This window comes from Marmota marmota, unplaced genomic scaffold (assembly GCF_001458135.2).
Source record: "Marmota marmota marmota unplaced genomic scaffold, marMar, whole genome shotgun sequence".
In the NCBI taxonomy this organism is placed as follows: domain Eukaryota; kingdom Metazoa; phylum Chordata; class Mammalia; order Rodentia; family Sciuridae; genus Marmota; species Marmota marmota.
In genome coordinates this window covers 561,854-584,769 of record NW_026000141.1, presented here as the reverse complement: position 1 = coordinate 584,769, position 22,916 = coordinate 561,854, and the positions used below count along the sequence as shown (strand labels likewise).

At 51.3% G+C, this 22,916-nt stretch overlaps 1 protein-coding gene, 1 pseudogene and 1 gene segment (V, D, J or C); all 3 read right to left on the bottom strand.

Annotated features, from left to right (window-relative positions):
• Positions 1 to 22,916, bottom strand: part of LOC107159025 (immunoglobulin lambda-1 light chain-like) — a 738,922-nt gene that overhangs the window by 187,723 nt on the left and 528,283 nt on the right. Inside the window, exon 4 of one of the 39 annotated variants that reach the window (XM_048785801.1) lies at positions 1,306 to 1,312. The exons of 37 other annotated variants lie outside the window; for them this stretch is intronic. In XM_048785801.1, coding sequence (XP_048641758.1) covers positions 1,306 to 1,312 — 7 coding nt within the window. Of the gene's footprint in view, positions 1 to 1,305; positions 1,313 to 10,285; positions 10,294 to 22,916 lie in introns of all 39 variants that reach the window. One more of the 39 variants, XM_048785803.1, reaches the window with a different exon arrangement.
• The window catches only part of LOC107159024, a 587,419-nt gene that overhangs the window by 182,096 nt on the left and 382,407 nt on the right, over positions 1 to 22,916 (bottom strand).
• On the bottom strand, positions 1,659 to 4,614 carry LOC107159029 (annotated as a pseudogene).

The window sequence follows — 22,916 nt, the reverse complement described above, 5'->3', positions numbered from 1 at the left end:
GATGGGGTAGAGAGAGAAGATGGGAGTGGAGGGGAGGGGAGGGGAGGGGGGATAGTAGAGGATAGGAAGGGCAGCAGAATACAACATACACTAGTTTGGCAGTACATAAAAAAACGGATGTGTAACCGATGTGATTCTGCAATCTGTATACGGGGTAAAAATGGGAGTTCATAATCCACTTGAATCAAATGTATGAAATATGATATGTCAAGAGCTTTGTAATGTTTTGAACAACTAAAAATAAAAAAATAAAAAAAAGAAATGCGGAGCACTGTGACCATAAACAAAGTTTTTCTGAGAATGTTTATCCATTCTTGAAAGGATTAAGCTGTCGAAAGGATGTTTTTTTTTTCTTTTCCCTTGTTTTAATTAACAATGATGTATAAAAGAAGGATAGAGAAAAGTAAAGAAGGTGCTCATTTCTACTGGATGTGTGTGTGTGTGTGTGTGTGTGTGTCTTTCTTTAAGCATCTCTGCTGTAACAGGAACTATAGATTGTCAGCTGGTTTTGACACTCCCCTGGGCTTCTGGAGCCCCAGCTGGCCCCAGGGCCATCTTGCGCCACCAGCAATGTTCCCCTCTGCTGTTCCCTCCCCCAAATTACTGAATTTTCTCCTCCTCCTCCCCAGCCCCTGACCTGTGGGGGAGGGGGCCTTCCCTGTAAGCACCCTACCTAGTTTCTTGGCCATGTGGCCTCTTTCCCTTTTGTTTCTGAGTCCTTCCTGGCCTAGGCCTTGGGAAAGTGTGCACATGTGTATTTCTGTCTGTGCTGTGGGTACTTTTTTTCATACATAGGCATGCATGCATGTAGCTCCTGCCTGGTCATATGTGTGTGTTGTGCACACATGTGTACAAGGGCATGCAGATCCTCAAAGGACTGTTTCTGGGCTGTGGGTGTGTTGTAAGAGAAATAGAATCTGGCTGTATCCCTGGGCAGTGGTAGGAAGGTGTACATAGTTCCTGCCTGGTCTCAAGCCTGGCTTTACCAAATCAGCTGTTCTTCAGGGCCACCCTACTCCTGTCCATCTCCCAGAAGAGGGAGAATGTTCTTCATCTCTTATCCTCAATCTCCTCTTGGGGGCAATGCAAAGCTGGGTGGAAGGAACTAAATTAGATGTCCTGCAAAAGCAGCCTCACAGAGACCCACAGGCCTGGCATATGCTCTATCAATCCAGCTCTCAGAGTATGTTTTTGGGCTCAAGAGCAAGCTTAGAAGGTGGCAGGGATACCATGTCATACCTGGTACATGCAGCTGGGTGACTCCACTTCTTCTCAGGGGCCTTGTGTGATGGTGTCCAGTGAGGTGCAGCACCTGGTCCCACCCCTGCCTCTCACCACTCACAGCACCTCAGCCCGAGAGGCCATAGTTTAAGAAAAGTGCTCTTTATTCCACATCATACAATATTTTTACACAAGTAAATTAAAAATGCATATCTCTATATATAGTGATCTGAGTGGGAGACTGCATTCTGGAACAAATGCTATCCCAACCCTGTAAACATGATGGGATGGAGATGGGGTTGGGCTAGTGGGGTGGCATCCATCAGGGAGGACTGGCCTGCCCAACATGACCTGTCCCTGGTGCTGGCTGGCTGCAGGGTGGGAGACCCCCTATATACACACACCTGGCTGCTGAGAGGTTCTGGGGTTGTAGCTGGTCAGCAGGATGCAAACATTGTCCACATTACCAGCACAAGGCCAAGGGGCACAAGGCTGCAGGCCAGGGCTGGAAGGGCACCTGAACCCTCTTCATCACTTGCCCTGCTGCCTCCACTTCCCGCTTGTCGTAGATGACACTGACTGCGGGCGCGGTTCTTGCGGGAATAGCCTGTCCTCTGACGAGGACCAGTGGTGAGGACTCCTGGTGACTCAGACCCCTCTGGCTGTAGTGCAGTCAGTGGGGGCTCTGAAGAGCTGGTCAGGGTCCCAAAGGGAGAGTCATTGATGTTACGTGGGCCTGAGCTGTTGCCTCTGGGCTGTCACCAGGTGGCACACGCCTCTTGAGTGTATTGCCAGCAGAAGCTGGCCTACCAGATTCTAGCACAGAGGCCTTGTCTGCAGCGAATGGCTGGCAGCATTTGGGCAGCCCCAGCAGCTCCTCATCAGTGGCCACACTAGTCCAGATGGGATGGAAGGGCCTGGCTTCCACAGAGAGCCATCTAGGTCATTGGCAACAAGACACTGGAAGTCACAGCCAGCCAGGCGCATGGGCAGTTTACAGGGCATCTCAGATGAGGAACATTGGAACTGCTGCATCTCAGATGAGGAACATCGGAACTGCTGCAGCCAGGCCCAGAATGGGTGTGCCAGGTAGTCGCATACCCAGGGGTTGTCATTGAGCCGCAAATACTGTAGAGCATGTAGAGGTGCCAGGGCCTCTGTAGGCAGCATTGAGAGTCTGTTTGCAAACAGGTAGAGTGCCTGAGGCGGCCAAGGTCATGGAAGACATGTGGGTGCACATGGGCCACACGATTCGGGATGGTCAAGACTTTGCAGGCCACGGAAGGTGTGCTCTGGCACACTGGGGATGTGGTTACTGTGAAGGAAAAGGTGTGTGAGGTTGCTCAGGTCATGGAAGCCATTGTCTGTGAGTGCCTGCAGCCAATTGTCTTGAAGGTAGAGGTACTGCAAGGTGGCCAGGCCACGGAACAGGCCAGGGCCCAGTTCCTGCAAGCTACAGCAGTCCCCCTGGGCCCGATCTCCATCCCCATATTCCAAGCATTATTCATGGCTTGCCTGCCCCCAGCCCCCTAACAGCTTGCAGGTCATGCTGGAGGAGGAGGAGATGTGCTCTTGGCATACATTATAGGGCCACCAGACTGAGCACAAGGACTACTAGGAAGTGGGGTTCAGAACTGTCTCATCCCTAGTCTGTCAGCTGCTGGGGTTTGGGTAGCTTATGCAGAAATCCTCCTTCAATACTGTAGAAAGAGGCACACTGAGGTTCAGAACTCTATGCCCAGCCTAGGCCCTTTTAGCTCTTGATAAACCCTAGAAGCTGGGAGACTGGGGATTTCCCCTGATTTCACAATGGGGAGTTGTGATTTAATGAAAAAAGATGCAAATAGCAGCCACTATGGGTTCCAGGGAGTATGGGGTGGGTCTACCAAATAGCACCTCTGCTGTTACAGGAACAGTGGTCTGGGTGCAGTGAGGGCATGGGGTGAAGGAGTATAGTTCCCACCCCAGAGTACCCTGCCCCCAGCAGGCTGCTCCCTCCTCCACACATCATCCCTTTTAAGCACTTCCTGACTTGGCTTGGAACACCTCCTGCAGCCTCCTCCCCTGGCCTCATTTTCTGCTTGATCCCCTCCCAGGGGAGGAGTTCACTCTTCCCAGCTAGTCACTGCAGGTCCCAGCTGTCCTCAACTCTCCAACCCAGGTGCACACTCAACTGGGACAGTCTCCCAGCAGCAATCTCCCCCTGCTTATGGTGTTGTACCCTCGCTTCCCTTGAAGGGCCAGACACTCCTGGGCCTTCAGTGAGGCTCTATACTAGCAAAAGACTTCTCCTAGGGCTAGGGCAACCTGGCCTCAACAGCAGGGCCTATTATTCCACCATCAGATTCCCTGCCCCTTTGAATGCTGAAGGTTCTTTCAGCCTACCTCGCCTTAGGAATGAGTCTATTGAAATGTGAATCCCCTTGGGAGGGTTATGGCTTATAAGCTAACACTTGAGTTATCAACTAACACCTTCATTGACAGCTAACACCTTCCTTGGTAGCTAGCTAAGAGCAGGATTCTGCAGATAGGAGCTGGCTAAGTGCTGGGGTTGGAGTCGAGAGGGAGGAGAGAGAGATCCATGGTCCAGCTTCAACCAGCCAGGACTGTGACCCTTGGGCCTTCCATATTATGCTGGGCCCCGTGCCACAGGGGTCCTCTTCTGCCTAGAGCACAACAATTGCTCTAAATGCAGAGTCCCAGCAAACCAGTTAAGTATAATAGTCATTAAATATGTCCCTAGGTCCTGGGAGCATGTCCAGGCATCTCCCTTCTGAACTCTGCCTTGCTGGGTTTGGGGTCGTTTTTTTGGTTGCAAGAGAGATGGCAGCCCCAGGATTGGGGTCCAGAAAGTCAGAAGCCTATGATCCCCCAAGCCCTGGGTAACCTTCCCAAGGCTGGATATGCATGAGAGGCATTTTGGCCTTATGTTCTATTTAAATTACTGACACCCCTGCTTCCTTCTTATGCATCTTCCCTGGGAAAGTGGAGCTTGGCCATGCAAGTTCCCCACAGTGTTTTACCTGCTGTCACAGGCACACACTGTGCTATGTAAACTGTATTTCCTATCCCAGGAATTCAGGAAGACCTTGGGTTGGTTGCGTTGGGGGCCCTCAGTGGTCAGGCTCACTGCCATAACTGGGCCACATCACCAGTCAAGCCATGCCACAGACTGTGCATATCACCAACTGTGCCATGCTCTTGATTAGGCCTCCCTGAGACTGGGCCATGCCACCAACCTCTCTCTGCCATAATGACAAGTTCTCTGTGCTACCTACCATATATGTTGACCATGTCCCTCACATCATGACTGAGCTAGGCTACCACTGCATCATGTCCTATGGCCCCAAGACCTGAGGTGTGGTCCGTGAGTTCACTGGTATAGATGCCCATGTTGACTCCAGACTGAGCCACACAGGGGAGGCAGGCAACTGGGAGAGTGGCCACATGGCACTCAACCCTGGTAGCAGCAGGTATCAGGCACAAAGACAAGGCTTTATTCCTGCCAAGACAACTGCTTTTTGGAAACCAACTTCTGAGAGTCGGACCTCCACACTGGCCCTGCTATCCACACAGTGGCCGAGGTGGGCTTTCTTCTGCTGCAGCCACAGTAATTGGCTCCAGCCTGGGCCCCCTTGGGGCCTTCCCTGCTGGTCTCCATAGCAAACCCTCTGCTGAGCAAGCATGAGGGGGCATCTTTATATGAAATAATCAAATCCAACTTTGTGGCATTGTTTGTATTTACAGTGGGGGCCCAGGGAATACAGAAAACCCAACCAGGAAGTCAGGAGGGTGTCCTCTGACCTTACACCGTGGCTGCCCCATTTGACCTCTTCCTGCCCTCCACCTTGGAAAGCAACCCCTCCCTATCCACCAGAAAGCCTCACTGGGCCAACCCCCTGGCCTCTGCGCCTTCTGAACTACAGGGCTCCTGACCTCCAGGGCCGGTCCCCTCCTTGCCCATCTCTCCTATTTTTCTCCCCAACCTGACCATTAATTCTCCCAGGAGATTCTGCCCTCTTCCTGGAGATCAGCCTGGCCACCCCTGCCACTCTCATCATCTCATTCAGGTACCAACTCTCAGTGATCATCCAGTGTGAATGTGACTCCAGACACATCCAGGGAAAAAACAGCCCTGCAAGGGCTCCAGTTCTCACACATATGAACCACATGGATTGCCCCCTCAGATCCCTGCAGCCACCCCAAGGACAGGCCAGCCCTGTGGCCACCTGAGCCTGTCCTTGGTGCCCCTCTTGCCATTCCCCAGGAGCCTGGCTGTAGTTGTATAGAAGCTCCCTCCTCATATCCAGATGAGAGGGATCTCCTGCCTGAAGGGGCGATTCCCCTCTACCCTGGTATACTAGCATTCCCTGACACCCAGGTGGAGAGGTCTCCCACCTGGAGAGGCGAGTCCCCTCTACCCTGGCTGCAGCGGTATAGGAGCTTCCCTACTAAACACCCAGGTGGGAGGGGTCTCCCGCCTGGAAGGGTGAGTCCCCTCCACCCTGGCTAGGGTGGCATAAGAGCCCCACCACCGGACACCTAGGTAGGAGGGGCCAGTCATCTCTACCCTAGTGCTGGTGGAATGCGAGCTCCCCCAGATGCCCAGGTTTGAGGGGTCTCCCACCTGGTGGGACAAGTCCCCTCTCCCCTGGCTGCAGTGGTATAGGAGCTATCCTGGACACACAGGTGGTAGGGGTCTCCCACCTCACGGGGCGAGTCCCTCTACCCAGGCTGCAGTGGTATACAAGCTCCCCCAGACACCCAGTTGGGAGTGGTCTCCCTCCTGGAGGGGTGAGTCCTCTCTACCCTGGCTGCTGCAGTATAAGAGCTCCCCTGACACCCAGGTGGAAAGGGTCTTTCACCTGGAGGGACGAGTCCCCTCTACCTTGGCTTCGGAGGCACTTGGCTCCCCACCTGGAAGGGCGAGTCCCCTCTACTCAGGCTATGGCAGTATACAAGCTCCCCCAGGCACCCAATTGGGGGAGGGGACTCCCGCCTTGATGGGTCTCCCGCCTGGAGGGGCAAGTCCCCTCTACCCTGGCTAAGGCGGTATACAAGCTCCCCCTGACACACAGGCGGGAGGGGCCTCCCACCTGGAAGGGCAAGTCCCCTCTACTTTGGCTGGTGCCCTATAAGAGATCAAAGGACATCCAGGTGGGAGGGGTTTCCTGCCCATAGGGGGAACCTCTCTACCCTAGCTGTAGCATTATACAAGCTCCCCCCCACACCCATTGGGTGTGGTCTCCTGCCTGTAGTGGAGAGTACCCTCTACCCTGGCTGTGGAGGTATAGGAGCTCCCCTCCCCAACACCCAGGTGGGAGGGGGTCTCCCGACTGGAGGGGCATGTCCCCTCTACCCTGGCTGTGGTGGTATACTAGCTTTCCCTGTAGAGAATCAGATGTGACTGTGAGCTTGAAAACGTGATTATTATTGCCCTTGATGGAGTCTGCCTGCAAACAGGATATTCTGTCAAGGTCTAGATAAGGTGACAGCAAATCATGCTTGCATATGAGATGTTTTGTTGTCTTTGTTGGGGCTTACTCGCAAACGAGAGGTACCTTCACAGTTTAGATAAGGTAACATTGGACATGCTTGAAAAAGAGGTGTGTACTGTCCTTGGGAGGACTTGCCTGCAAACGGGATGTTCTGCCAAGTGGGCTAGGAGGGCGCCAAGATTTTTTTTTTTTTTATCTGTTCTTGACAAAGAGCAGAGCTCAGCATGCTCAGGCCAAGAGTAGATTAGCCATGAGAAGCGGGTCACTTCTGATTAGAAAGTAAAACTTCTGTATGCTATGTTTAACTAGCTAAAAGACCTGCTATAAAAAGATTGCTGTATACAATAAAAGACTTTTTTTCTTCTGCTGCTTTGCTTGCTCTGCTTCTTCTTTCTTCTCAAGCTGACCTGCGAGTGAATTACTGCAACATTTGGCATGTGAGCAGGATCCAGCACCGAAAGGGTAATCACTCCAGGTTAAGAAAATGAAAGGGGACTTTTGGGATTAACAAAATATCGAAAGGGTATCCCCTGGGTTGAAAGAGACTTTAGGGGGACTTTCAGAACTAACAAAACATCAAAAGGGTATTCACCCCAGGTTGAGAAAACTTAAGGGGGACTTTCAGAATTAACATAGAAAACTCCCAGTCCTTAAAGGAACAATATGTGGAGTTACTACAAAGATTATTGTATTCCATAGATGTAAAAACATATCATAAGAGACTTAAAGAGTTATTTAAAATTATAGAATGTCATTGTCACTGGTTCCAGTTTCAAACCAAGGTCCAGTTAAATTTATAGGAATGGAAATTGGTTCAGAAAGAACTCCGTAAGCAGCATCAGGCTGGGAATGTTATTTCTTTGAAGATTTGGACATTGTGTAGCGCTATTACTCAAGCATTACAATTATTAGAAAGCAATAATGAAAAGGGTTCTCATTGTGAAAGCCAAGTTGATACATCAAAATCTGATACTAAGATTAACAAAACGGAGTCCAAGGAAGACATCTGTGATACTATAGATGATTCTCCTAAATCAGATCTGGGTGATGTGGAAGATTCAAAAAGTTCAGATAGTGACTCCAATATAAAAGAAATTATGGAGGCCTTTGTGGAAAAAATGAAATTAAAAAAGCAAAGGTCCTCTCTTAAACCTACTACTCCTTCTAGTGCTTCTCTCTTTCCAATGACAAAGTATAAAATTGATATGGGTAAAAAACAACAGCACTTTTAATTTCCTTACTATGATATATGATGATGATGATGATCTTACAGCTCCCTCTAGTGGTTTTGTTAATCCACCACATTTATTTCCTATAACTGGACAACAAAATCTTCATAATCCCCAAATGATTGATGTTCATTATACTACAGTAAAGTACAAATTTATAAAGGATTGTCACAAAAAAGGTAAAGGTGTTTTTTACCTGAAGTCAAACTAAACTAAACAAAAAGCGTAAATTTTATGGTACTTTCTAATTACCAGCCGGTCATTTTTTTCTAGGACTCTTGCTTTTTCTTAGATTCTGTATTTTTTGAGCTCATAATTTTGATCCTACAGACCTAAGTTAATGTTTTTCTGATCAGTTCTATTTTTGACCAACTGTGGAGTATTTAAACATTACAATGGAAATTTCACCTAAAATAGCTACAAGGCCTTTATTGTGTTATGTGTGCACACTTGTATTATGTGTTGTATGTCTGTTCGTGCATATGTCCATATATCATGTACATGATATAAAGATTGATATATATGTAAAGAGCGCTCGTAAAAATTTTTTAAAAATGGGTCCAAATATTTTTAATTCACTGATTTAAATGGTTAAATTTAAATTGGGTAAACAGATAAAAAATAAGATGTCTTTAACATGTTACTGTCTGATGTGCTTTGGTTCTAGGACTTTTCTTCAACAACAACATCAACAAAATGGCTAACACTTTTCATTATACTTGTCTAATGTTTTGATAAAATAAGTAAATTAATTAGACATAAGATTACTCGTTTATGAGTACTTTTGTTAAATATCTGATTGATTTACAAGGTTAATATGCTAAATGTTAAATATACCATTAAATATTTTTAACTCCTTAAATTACATTAGATAACATTATTGATTATTTTTAAGTTGGTAAATAAATAATAAATAAATGGTTGCTTTGTCATCCCTGATATTTAGACACTATATTTTCATAATATGGTAAACAGATGTGATGAATTGTGTACTACAAATAACAAAATATCTCTTACTAAAATGTAATAATTTGCCTAAATTCAAAAATTTACAAGGATTGTTTCAAAGTATGAGTAAAGAAGGAGTTAAAAGATGGAAAAAAAATTAGAAGGTTCTAGGTATGGATTTAATAGAAGAAAAATTTGTTTCTGGAAGTGAATAAATAAGAGGGTTTAAGCAAGGGATAAAGAAGGTCTGTGTACATTGGCTATATAGGTTTAAGTAAATGATAAAGAAGGTCTGTGTACATTGGCTATATATGTAAGTTTTTTGAGCAATTAATCTTGAAGGAATTAAGGATTATACAACTATGGTTAAACAACAACTATTATTTTACAATATTCTAATATGTTATTTCTTTAAGAGCTAAACTTGATTAATATAAAAACATCAATAGTAATTGTGGTACTAACACTCTTCTTTGTATATTAAATGTATTCATATTTTCCAGGTATATAAATCATTAAGATAGAAGCTTTAAAAAATTATATCAAGCTGGTGTTCTCCAAAAGGTTGCATGGTAATTTTAGGCTTATAAAAATAACATTGGAGATTTATTTATATCATTTAATGTTCTATAACTGGGCCTATTATCAATAAGATATATAAAGTTTTATGTTACTTTTTACACTGAGATACAATTAAAATGTATTTTTTTAAGTTAATGAGAGCCTAATCTACATAAAGGTTAATATTATAAAACACAAAAACATTTTTCTATTTTTTTACAAAAAGCTAAAAGCTTTCAACCTTTCTTTATTTCATGTTTTAGATGTGTTATCATATTGTGTTAGTTAATACTCAAATAAACTTAAACAATTATTTATATAAAATTATATTTAAAAACAAAAATAAACTTTAAAACTACAACACTTTACTTAAGGTTTATAAAGAGCCCTGCTTACCTAAGATAAGACTCTATGTCCTATCTCACTACATGTAAAAATACCTACAAAAATAGTAGGCCAAATTTCAGTACGTTTTACTCATATTAGAGCACATTCTACACTGCCAGGACCATTAACTAGAAAAAATCAAAATATTGATCAACTATTATTCCCCTTACAAAAGGCTCATCTAGAACATGCTTTACATCGTACAAACACTAAAGAACTTTATAAAAAATACAAAATAACTCAAAAACAAACACATGAAATTATAGCTAACTGTTCATCATGTGCTCCTTTTAATATTCCTTACTGTCCTCCTGGTGTTAATCCAAGGGGACTCCATCCTAATGCCCTTTAACAAATGGATGTTGTTATAATTCAGTCATTTGGACGACTAAGATATGTACACCATACTATTGACACTCATATTCATTTTCTATGGGCCACAGCATTATCTTCAAAAAAAGCTGATGCAATCATTTCTCATTTATTATCTTGTTTGCTGTCATGGGAATTCCTAGAGGACTTAAAACTGACAATGCACCTGCATATACCTCACAAAAATTACATTCATTTTTATAAAAATATGACATTACACATACATTTGACATACCTTATAATAGTCAAGGTCAAGCTATTATAAAAAGGACAAATCATACGTTAAAAAATATATACTAAAAATAAAAAGGGGGCATATGGCTATGGCTTATACACCTCAAAATATACTTCATAAAACTTTACTAACTTTACATCTTTTAATGTCTAGTCAGGTTCCAAGGTTCCTGCAGGCCAGCAACATTTCTCTACATTTAAATCTCAGCCATTATTTCAAAAATCGTAAATACCTATATGGTACAGGGATGAAAAATAAGAATGGATTTCTAGGTTATTGCACCACATGGGAAGGGGGTTTGCTCTTATTTCTACAGGTAAAACACCTTTCTGGGTACCTTCAATACTTATCAAATTGCAGAATGAGTGACCCATTTGTCAGACAATTTCAGGAGCTGGCAATGCAGAGAACTTCTACAATGGCAACGAGAACAGCAGACCTCCCAACATGGGGACAGATGAAAAAGTTGACTCAAGAAGCTGAAAAAAAACCTTCAAAAGGCAAATCAGCCTTTAAATCTTGTTAATCTTTTATTAGCTATGCTTGCAGTTATTAATTGCCAGGTAAGTATAGTTTCTGCTCATTCTTTTGCTTATTGGGCCTATGTTCCTAACCCTCCTTTGGTGCACAGTGTTTCCTGGGAGAACCTAAAGTTTGTGTGTGTACTAATAATACTAATTTCACCCCCTCCTGTATGTGTGGGAATTAAAGCTATTCCATTCCATAAAAATCTGTATAATATTTCTAAGATAACTAGCTATTGAAGGAGTTCCATTGTGTATAGGGACTCGTTCTTTCTGTTTGCCTCTTATAGCACATACCAGTTCTCATTCCTATAATACTTGGGGAGTTAATTATCATAGTTATTCTACTGCTGTTTTTACTGTCATGATATCTTCCCGAGGATTTAATACCTCTAGTATGTATGTTAATCAATAATCACTATCATCTGAAGAATGCTTTGTCAGAATTCATCTTCCTTTATGTTCAGCTAAATATTTTGAAACCTTTTAAACTCATTTAGAGTGGGAAAAATGCTGTGATCATCACCCTAAAACAGTAGTCAAATATCAAAATATCACTATAGTTGATTGGAGTCCTGATCATTCTAAGTTTATAAAAAGTTGGTCAAATCGTACTTTAAGATGGCATCGACATAATGGGACAATAAATGCTTGGGGTAATGAGACAATTAAAATGCAACATTATGCTTTGGTCCCTCCAATGTTACAGCATACAAAGTTTTCCAATATTCAAGGGGATATATAAAAATTATGGGAAGTATCTGGGAAACTCACTGTATGGACTGGAAATTTCACATTAGGTGTATCCCATTCCTCTCCTTTTGAAGTACATCTATATAATAATCTGACTTATTTTGCTTCTGCATGTGTTAAATTCCCTTATTCTCTTATGATTGGAAACTGTGATTGGAATGAAACTTGGGGAACAAGATCATGTATAGACTGTTATCTTACTCAATGTGTAAATAGAACTAATTGGAAATTAATAGAAATTAATAATTATTCTTTAGTTATTATTAAAGCTCACACAGAATTGTGGGTGCCTGTTAATTTGACTTTACAAGCTCCCCCAGATACCCAGGTAGGAGGGGTCTCCCGCCTGAAGGGCCAAGTCTTCTCTACCCTGGCTAAGGCAGTATACAAGCGACCCCTACACACAGATGGGAGTAGTCTCCCACCTGGATGGGCGAGTCCTCTCTACCCTGGCTTTGGTGGTATACAAGCTCCTCAGACACCCAGGTGGGAGGGGTATCCCTCATGGAAGGGAAGGTCCCCTGTACTTTGGGTGGTGCCCTATAAGAGCTCCCAGGACACCAGGTGGGAGGGTTCTCCCGCCTGCAGGGGCAAGTCTCCTCTATCCTGGCTGTGGCAGTATAGGAGCTCCCCGCGATGCCTAGGTGAGAGAGATCTCCCTACTGGAGGGGCGAGTCCCATGTACCCTGGCTGATGAGGTGTAGGAGCTCACCCAGACACCCAGGCGGGAGGGGTCGCCCACATGGAGGGGCGAATCCCCTCTACCCTGACTGTTGCCTTATACAAATCCCCATACCCAGATGGGAGGGGTCTCCCGCCTGAAGGGGTGAGTTCCCTGTATCCTGGCTGAGGTGGTATACTAGATTTAACTGACACCCAGGTGGGAGGAGTCTCCTGCCTGGAGAGGTGAGTCCCCTATAGCGTAGCTGCAGGTGTATAAGCTCCCCGCCACACTCATGTGTGAGGGGTCTCCCACATGAAGGGGCCAGTCTTCTCTACCCTGACTGCTGTGGTTTAAGAACTCCCCTAACACTCTGGTTTGAGGGGTCTCACACCTGAAGGATCAAGTAACCTCTACCCTGGCTAAGGTGATATACAAGGGTTCAATGATACCCAGGTGGGAGAGGTCACCCGCCTGGAGGGGCGGCGAGTCCACTCTACACTGGCTGCTGCTGTATAGGGGCTCCCCACAACACCCAGGTGGGAGGGGTATCCCGCATGAAAGGGCGAGTCTTCTATACCCTGGCTGTGGCTGTATTTGAGCAGCCCCTCCCATAGCCAGATGAGAGGGGTCTCCCCACTGAAAGGGCAAGTCCCCTCTACCCTGGCTGCAGTGGTATACTAGCTTTCCCTGAAACCCAGGTTGGATGGGTCTCTGGCCTGGAGGGGCGAGTCCCCTCTACCCTGGCTGCAGCGCTAAAGGATCTTCCCTGACACCCAGGTGGGAGGGTCTCTGGCCTAGAGAGACGAGTCCTGTCTACCCTGGCTGCAGTGGTATAGGAGCTCCCCCCTACAGATGGGAGGGGTCTCCTGCCTCCAGTGGCGAATCCCCTCTACCCTGCCTGTGGCTGTATATGAACTCCCCTGACAACCAGGTGGAAGGGATCATCCGCCTGAAGGGTCGAGTACCCTCTCCCCTGGCTTGGCAGTATATAAGCTACGCCCCACACCCAGGTAATAGGGTCTCCTGATTGAAGGGGCGAGTCCCCTCTCCCCTGGCTTGGCGGTATATAAGCTACCCCCCACACCCAGGTAATGGGGTCTCCCAACTGAAGGGGCGAGTCCCCTCTACACTGTCTGAGGGGGTATGTAAGCTCCCCCTGACACCCAGGTGGGAGTGGTCTCCCGCATGGAGGAGTGAGTCCCCTCTACCCTGGCTTTGCAGGTATACAAGATCCCCTGACACCCAGGTGGGAGGGGTATCCTGCCTGGAGGGGCGAGTCCCTGTTACCTAGATGCAGTGGTATATGAGCCCCCCCCCCCATGACACCCAGGTGGGAGAGGTTTCCTGCCTGTAGGGGCGAGTCCTCTCTACCCTGGCTGCAGTGGTATAGGAACTCCCCCTGACATTCAGGAGGGAGGGGTCTCCCGCCTAGAGGTACTAGTCCCTCTACCTTGGCTGCAACGGTGTAAGAGTGCCCCCAGACACCTAGGTGTGAAGGGTCTCCCGCCTGAAGGGGCGAGTCCCCTCTACCCTGTTTGTGGTGGTATATGAGCTCCTGCAGACACACAAGTGAGAGGGGTTCCCCGCCTGGAGGGGCGAATCTCCTCTAATCTGGCTGCAGAAGTTTAGGAGCTCCCTGGATACCAAGTTTGGGAGGAGTCTCCCGCCTAGAGGGGTGATTCCCCTCTTCTCTGTCTGCTGCAGTATAAGAGCTCCCCCTAACACCCAGGTGGGAGGGGTCTCCCGCCTGGAAGGGCGAATCCCTTCTACCCTGGCTAGTTTGGTATACAAGCTCCCCCACCCAACAACTAGGTGGGAGGGGTCTCCTGTCTGTAGGGGCAAGTCCTCTGTACCCTGGCTGAAGCGGTATATGGAGCTCCCCTTACACCTTGGTGGGAGGGGTCTCCTGCCTGGAAGGGCGAGTCCCCTCTACCCTGTCTATGGCGGTAAAGGAGCTCCCCGCAATTCCCAGGTGAGAGGGGTCTCCAGCCTGGAGGGGCAAGTTTCCTCTACCCTGGCTGCTGAGATATAAGAGTTCCCCCAGACACCCGCTTGGAGGGGAGAGTCTACTAACCCCGCCTGTGGTGGTATAGGAGCTCTCCTGGTCACCTAGGTGGAAGGGGTCTCCCGCCTGGAGGTGCGAGTCCCCTCTACCCTGGCTGTGGCAGTATAGTAGCTCCCCCGACCCAGGTGGAGATATAAGAGTTCCCCCAGACACCCAAGTGGGAGGGGTCTTTCACTTGGAGGGGTGAATTCCATCTACCCTGGCTGTGGCAGGATACAAGCTCCCCCTGACACCCAGGTGAAAGGGGTCTCCCACCTGGAGGGGCGATGCCCTGCTACCCTAGATGCAGATGTATAGGAGCCCCCGCACACACACACACCGAGGTGGGAGTAGTTTTCTGCCTGGAGGGGCGAGTCCCAACTACCCTGGCTGGAGCGGTATATGAGCTCCCCTACCCTGACACCCGGGTGGAAGGGGTCTTCCGCCTGGAGGGGTGAGTCTTCTCTACACTGGCTGGGGCGGTATACTTAGCTCCCCCAGACATCAAGATGGGTAGGGTCTCCTGCCTTTAGGGGCGAGTCCCCTCTACCCTGGCTGCTGCGGTATAGGAGTTCTCCGCAGACACCCATGTGGGAGGGTCTCCCACCTGGAGGGGCGAGTCCCCTCTCCCCTGGCTGCGGAGGTATAGGAACTCCCCCTGTCACCCAGGTTAGAGGGGTCCCTTCTAGCCTGGCTGTGGAAGTATACGAGTTCACTCAGAAACCCAGGTGAATGGGGTCTCCCTCTTGGAGGGGTGAGTCCCCTCTACCCTGGCTTCAGGGGTATAGGAGCTCCCCAGGACACTCAGGAGGAGGGGGGTCTCCCTCCTGGAGGGGCGATTCCTCTTTACCCTGGGTGAAGTGGTATGCTATCTTTCCCTGACACCCAGATGGGAGGGGGTCTCCTGCCTGGAGAGGGGAGTCCCTTCTACCCTGGTTGCAGTGGTATACAAGCTCGCCCCTGACACCCAGGTGTGTGGGGTTTCCCACATGGAGAGGCGACTCCTGTCTACCCTTGCTGCTAAGGTGTAGGAGCTCCCCTGACACCCTGGTGGGAGGGATCTCCTGCCTGGAGAGGTAAGTACCCTCTACCCTGGCTGTGGTGGTATATGAGCTAGCCCTGACACTCAGGTGGGAGCATCTTCCGCCTGGAGGGGCGAGTAAACTCTACCCTGGCTGCAGTGGTATATGACCTTCTCCAGACACCCAGGTGGGAGGGGTCTTCCGCCTAGAGGGGCGAGTCCCCTCTACCCTGGCTTCAGCCGTGTATGAGCTCCCTCAGACACTCAGGTTAAAGGGGTTTCCCGCATGGAGGGCAGAGTCTCCTCTACCCTGGCTGCAGTGGTATACTAGCTTTCCCTGACTCCCAGGTGGGAGGGGTCTCCTGCATGGAGGGGCGAGTCCCCTCTACACTGGCTGTGGCAGTATAAGAGCTCCCCTAAAATCCAGGTGTGAGGGGTCTCACACCTAGTGGGGCGATTCACCTCTATCCTGGCTGCAGGTGTATATGAGCTTCACCTCCCCATAGCCAGATTGGAGGGTCTCCCGCCTGGAGGGGTGAGTCCCCTCTACCCTGACTGCTGCGGTATAGGAATTCCCACAGACACCCAGGTAGGAGGGGTCTCTTGCCTGGAGGGGCGAGTCTACTGTACCCTGGCTAATGTGGTATACTAGCTCCCTGGGACACCCAGTGGGAGAGTTCCCCTGCCTGGAGTCTGGAGTCCTCTCTACCCTGGCTGGTGCCCCATAAGAGCTCCAGGGACACCCAGGTGGGAGGGGTCTTCCTACTGGAGGGGCTAGTCCCCTCTACCCTGGCTGTGGCAGTATACAAGCTCCCCCCCACTCCAGGTGAAATTAGTCTCCTGCCTGGAAGGGAGACTACCCTCTCCCCAGGCTACAGCAGTATATGAGCCTCCCAACCAGACACCTAGGTAGGAGGGGTCTCCCGCCTGGGGGGGGGGCGAGTTCCCTCTACACTGGCTTAGGTGGTAATCAAGCTTTCCCTGACACCCAGGTGGGAGGGGTCTCCCGACTCCAGGGGTGAGTCCACTCTACCCTGGCTGTGGAGGTATAGGAACTTCTGTAATCACCCAGGTGAGAGGGGTCCCCCATCTGGAGAGGCGAGTCCTCTGGCTGCAGTGGTAAAGAAGCTCCTCCAGACACCCAGGTGGGAGGGGTCTCCCGCCTGGAGGGGTAAGTCCTTTCTACCCTGGCTTCAGTGGGATATTAACTCTCCCTGACACCTAGATGAAAGGGGTCTCCGCCTGGAGGGGCAAGTCTCCTCTACCCTGGCTGGTGCCCTATAAGAGCTCTAGGGACACCCAGGTGAGAGGAGTCGCCCACCTGCAGGGGCAAACACCTCTACCCTGGCTATGGCAGTATATGAGCTCCCCGCGACACCCAGGTGGGAGGGGTCTTCTGCTGTAGGGAGGGGTCTCCTGCCTGTAGGGACGACGTTCCTATACCCTGGCTGCAGTGGTATTCTAGCTCTTCCCAACACGCAGGTGGGAGTGGTCTCCCTACTAGTAGGGCGAGTCCCCTCTGCAATGGCTGTAGAGGTATAGGAGCTCCCTCCCCACCCATACCCAGGTGGGAGGGGTCTCCTGCCTGGAGGGGGAGTCCCTGCTACCCTGGCTGCAGCTGTATAGGAGCCCCCACCCCAGACACCCAGGTGGGAGAGGTCTCTTGCCTGGAGGGGCGAGTCCCATCTACCCTGGGTGAGGCTGAATACAAGCTCGCCCAGAGTCTAAGTTGGGAGGAGTCACTCCCCTGGAGGAGTGAGTCTCCTGTACCCTGATTAGGGGAAGTATATGAGTTCCCCTGACACCCAGGTGGGAGGGGACTTCCCCCAGGAGGGGCAAGTCCACTCTTTCCTAGCTGCAGCGGTATAAGAGCTCCCCCAGACACCCAGGTGGGAGGGGTCTCCTGACTAGAGGGGCGAGTCCCCTCTACCCTGGCTGTGGCAGTGTAGGAGCTCCCCCAGACACCCAGGTGTGAGGGGTCTCCCGCTGGAGGGGCAATTCCCCTCTGCCCTGGCAGGGGCTGTATATGAGCTCCTCCTGACACCTGGTGGGAGAGGTCTCCCTCCTGGAGGGACAAGTACCCTCTACCCTGGGTGCGATAGTATATGAGCTGCCCCTGAAGTCCAGGTGGGAGAGGTCTCAGCCTTGAGGGGCGAGTCCCCTCTACCTTGGCTAAGGTGGTATACAAGCTCCACCTTGAGGGATGAGTCCCCTCTACACTGGCTCCAGTGGTAATCAAGCTTTCTCCGACACACAGGCGGGAGGGGTCTCCCAACTGGAGGGGCAAATCCACCCCTACCGTGGCTGCAGAGGTATAGGAGCTCCTGAAGTCACCAGGTTGGAGGGGTGGCTCAGCGAGTCCCCTGTACCCTTGCAACAGCAGGATAAGAGCTCCTCCCCGACACCCAGGTAGGAGGGTCTCCCGCCTTGAGGTGCGATTCGGCTCTACCCAGGCTGGAGCAGTGTATGAGCTCCTCCAGACTCTCAGGTGGGGGGTCCCCCGCCTGAAGGGGCTAGTCCCCTCTACCCTTGCTGCAGCAGTACATGAGCTCCCCCAACACCTAGGTGGGAGGGGTCTCCCGCCTGGAGAGGCGAGTCTTCTCTGTTTTGGCTGGTGCCATATAAGAGCTCCCAGGACACCCAGGTGGGAGGGATCTCCCACCTGTAGGGGCAATTCCCCTCTATCCTGGCTGCTGCGGTAATTGAGCTCTCCCTGAAACCGAGGTAGGAGCCTTCTCCCTACTGGTGGGGCGAGTCCCTTCTACTCTGGCTGCGGCAGTATATGAGCCCCCACACAACACCCAGATGGGAGGGGTCTTCCACCTGGAGGGGTGAGTCCCCTCTACCCTGGCTGCTGTGGTAATTATGCTCCACCTGACACCCAGGTAGGAGGGGTCTCCCGAGTGGAGGGGCGAGTCCCTGCTACATTGGCTGCTGCGATATATGAGCCCCAGCTGACACCCAGGTGGGAGGGGTCTTCTGCCTGGATAGGGGAGTCCCTTCTAGCCTGAATGCAGCGGTATAGGAGCTCCCTCACACACACCCAGATGGTAGGGGTCTCCTGCCTGGAGGGGCAAACCCCCTCTACCCTCGCTGCGGGGGTATAAGAGCCCCCTCCGACACCCAGGAGGGAGGGGTCTCCGGCTTGGAGGGGCGAGTCGCCTCTACCCTGGTTGGGGCCGTATACTAGCTCCCTGACACCCAGGTGGGCGGGGTCTCTCGCCTGGAGGGACGACTCCCTGCAAGCCTGGCTGTGGTGGTATATGAGCACCCCCAGGACACCCAGGTGGGAGGGGTCTCTGGCATGGAGTGGCGAGTTTCCTCTAGCCTGTCTGGTGGTATAGGAGCTCCCCGGACACCCATGTGCGAGGGGTCTCCCACCTGGAGGTGCAAGTCACCTCTACCTCGGTTGGGGCAGTATACTAGCTCCCCCCACACCCAGGTGGGAGAGGTCTCCCGCCTGCAGGGACGAGTCCCCTGTACCCTGCCTGCGGAGGTATAAGAATTCCCCCAGAAACCCACTCTAGTCTGGAGTGGCGAGTCCCTGCTACCCTGGCTGCAGCTGTATAGGACCTCTCCCCCCAGGAACCCAGGTGGGAGGGGTCTCACGCCTGGAGGGATAAGTCACCTCTACACTGGGTAAGGGGGAATACAAGCTCGCTCCAACACCATTTGGGAAGGGTCTCTCCCCTGGAGGAGCCATTTCCCTCTACCCTGGCTGTAGCAGTATAGGAGTTTCCCCTGACACTAAGGTTTGAGGGGTCTTCCTCCTGGAGGGGCAAGTCTGCTCTACCATGGCTGCAGCTGTATAAGAGATCCCCCAGACACCCAAGTGGGAGGAGTCTCCGCCTGAAGGGGCAAGTACCCTCTAACCTAACTGCAGTGGTATATTAGCTCCCCCCTGACACCCAGGTAGGAGGAGTCTCCTGCCTGGAGGGACTAGTCCCCTCTATCCTGGCTTCTGTAGTATAGGAGCTCCCATGACAACCAAGTGTGAGAAGTCCGCTGCCTGGAGGGTAGAGTCCCCTCTACCCTGCCTTTGGCAGTATAAGAGCTCCCGCAGACACCCAGGTGGAAGGGGCCTCATGCCTGGAGTGCCGAGTTCCCTCTACCATGCCTGTGGTGATATAGGAGCTCCCCTTGAACACCCATCTGGAGGGGCGAGTCCCCTCTACCCTGGATAATGTGGGATACAAGCTCCCTGTGACACCTAGGTGGAAGGGATCTCCTGTCTGGAGGGGCAAGTCCCCTCTACCCTGGCTGCTGCTGTATAGGATCTCTCCTGGACACTCAGGTGGGAGGAGTCTCCTGCCTGGAGGTTAGAGTTGCCTAGGCCCCCTGCCTCTGGCCTTATAGGAGCTCCCCTTGACACCCAGGTGGGAGGTGATTCCCACCTGGAGGGGTGAATCCTCTCCACCTTAGCTGTGGAGATATAGGAGCTCCCCCTGACACCCAGATGGGAGGGGTCTCTTGCCTTGAGGGGCAAGTACCTTCTACCCTGGCTGCAGCAGGATAGGAGATACCCCTGAAAACCAGGTGAAAGGGGTCTTCCGCATGGATGGGCGAGTCCCTGCTACCCTGGCTGCAGCTGAGTAAGAGCCTCACTTCCACTCAGTTGGGAGAGGTCTCTTGCCTGGAGGGGTGAGTCCCCTGTCCCCTGTCTGCAGCAGAATACGAGTTCCCCCTGACACCCAGGTGAAAGAGGTCTCTGCATGGAGGGGCCAGACCCTGCTACCCTGGCTGCAGCTGTATATGAGGCCCCCTACCCCTGCCATACCCAGGTAGGCAGGGTCTCCCGCCTTGAGGGGCTATTCCCCTCTACCCTGGCTAAGGTCCCTTTTACCAGCCAACTCCTGTGACTCACCATTGTTCCCCTTATGGTGTGGTATCCTGGCACTGCCGGGACCCTCTGCTCCCACTGCTTCTTTCTAGCTTGGGTTCTTCAAATAGGTCCTGGCTACCCACTGACCACACCCCAACCTCTGTACCACTGGTATCCCCTAACAGTGCCCGCTTTTGCCCCTCCTTTGGTCCAGGATCCTGGGGCAGAGGAGTGGAATTGGCTAGGCTCTGCGCCCTGAATGCTCCCTATCAGAAACACAGCCCTGCCACTCGCCTGTGTCCCCTTTGCTGCCTGAACCTTGATGCCTGGCAGTTAACATGTGACTTGCTCCAACCCAGCCCTGAGAGATACCCTCCCTTCCCTCCACTGCCCTCTTGCCTTGCATGCTGCCCCACCCCAACCCAGCCTTCCCTAACCCTGACATTTGCACTCAAGTCCCAGGGCCTGGCCACTCACCTGATCCCATTATCACATTCCTCATGTCCCTTGATGTAGCATGGATTCTCTTCCTATTGGGTCTGACCTGGGGACCCTTGCTTGGGCCTGCCAGCGTGGTCCCCTAGCTGCCCTTTGTGCTTCCCTCTGTCTCCTGGTCCTCCTGCAGCCCTTCCTAACCTTCACCTTGTGCTTTTTCCCTGGCACTCGTGGGTCTCCTGATCCTTCATTCTGGGTCGGTCCAGGGGTCCCTTGCCTGTGCTCCTGACTTGGGTCCTTGCTCTTGCCTCTCTGTGCACCCACTGTGACCCCCCCCCCCCCGTGCCATCACTTTGCCCTCCTCCTGGCCCCCTTCCCTTGCCAGATCTCCTTTTGCCAGGTCCCTAGCCCTAGATTTTCATCTGGGCCAGGGCACCTTACGGGAAACAGAGCCCTGCCCCTCAACTAGGCCCCATTGCTCTCCCTGGATGCTTGTTCCTTCAAGTGGAACCCTGACACCTAGCAGTGGCCCTGGGCCTGGAGCCTGCCTGTGCCCTGCTGGATCCCCTGCCTTCCCTCCCAAGTCTTGTCCACTGTCCTGAGCCCCCTGCCCAAGCCCTGGTCCTTGTCTCTTCATTCCTTGGTCTGGCTCCTCACTTGAGCCTCTGGTGACCCTTCTTGCTCTATGCTTTTCTGGGCTTTGTCTGAGGGCCTCTCGCTGGGGCCACTTCCCTTCTTTCCTTGGCTTCCCTGTATTTCAGTACCCTAGTGCAGACCTGGCTTATCGGCCGGACCCTTCCCTGCTCTCCCCTGGCCTGAGCTCTCCTCTAGGTCCCTTGCTTGGGCTCCTTGCTGGAGTCCTAGCCCCCACCCCACCCACACCCATCATGCAGCCCTTCAGGCTATGCCTTCCTTTGGCCTTCCTAGTTTCTGTCTCTGCCAGGCCCGCTTTCCTGATCCCCTTTCCAGGATGCTCACCTGGGCCAGGGGACTTGACCTGGCTTCTTTGCCCTGTGAGCTCCCTTTGGGAAAATGTAGCCCTACCCCTTGCCTGTGCCCTTTGGCCTCCCTCAGCCCGGGCCCTGCTCCTGAACACTGATACCCTGCAGTGGACCTGGGCTTCAGCCTTGCTCCCACTGTGCCACCCACTGCTCTTTCTCCACTCCCTCCCCTCCCCATACATGTTTCTTTTCATTCACCCAGGACTAGGTTCTAGCACTTGGCTCTCCATTTCTAGGCCCAGCTCCTTGCTTGAGTCCCTGGCCACCCTTCTCGAGGACCCTGTCCCTGTTCCTTGGTTTCAGGTACCTTTTACCAACCCCCTCCTGTGTGTCCTCTCTGTTCCCCTGGTGCTGTGGTATCCTGGCACTGCCTAGACCCTCCACTCCTTCTGCTTCTTCCTAGCCTGGGCTTCTTGTATGGGTCCTGCCTGCCCACCGACCCAACCACCACACATCAGAGAGCCCCTCACAGTGCCCTCTATTGCTATTCCTTTGGTCCAGATCCCTCTCTGAGGATGTAGACAACTGGTGTAGAGGAGTGGAATTGGCTGTACTCTGCACCCTGAATGCTCCCTATGGGAGACACAGCACTGCCCCTCTCCTTTGTCCCCATTTCTGCCTGAATCTTGAGACTGGGAGTTAACATGGTACTTGTTCCAAACCAGCCCTGAGAGATCCCCTCCCTTCCCTCCACTGCCCTTTCACATCCGTGCTGCCCCTACCCCAACACTGCCCTCACTAACCCTGGTCCGTTGCCCTCGAGTCCCAGGGCCTGGCTGCTCACCTGAGCCCCTCACCACATTCCTCATGTCCCTTGAAGTAGCATGGAATCTCTTCGTGTTGGGTCTGACCCGGGGGTCCCTTGCTTGCGGGCTCCCCTAGGTGCTCATTGTGCTTTTCTCTGTCTTCTGTTCCTCGTGCAAACCCTTTTCACCTTCCCCTCGTGAATTCCCCTGGCGCTTGTGGGGTCTCCTTTGCCTTGGGTCTCTTATCTATGGTAGATAGTTTGGGTCCCTTTCCTGGGCTCCTGGCTTGGGTCCTGGGTTTCGCCCCTCTGAGCACCTACCATGACCCCCCTGCCGTGCACTCCAGTCACCCTGCTCCTGTCCTCCTTCCCTTGCCAGGCCTCTTTTGCCAGGTCCCCAGCCCTGGATTCTAATATGGGCCAGAGAGCCTTATGGGAAACAGAGCCCTGCCCCTC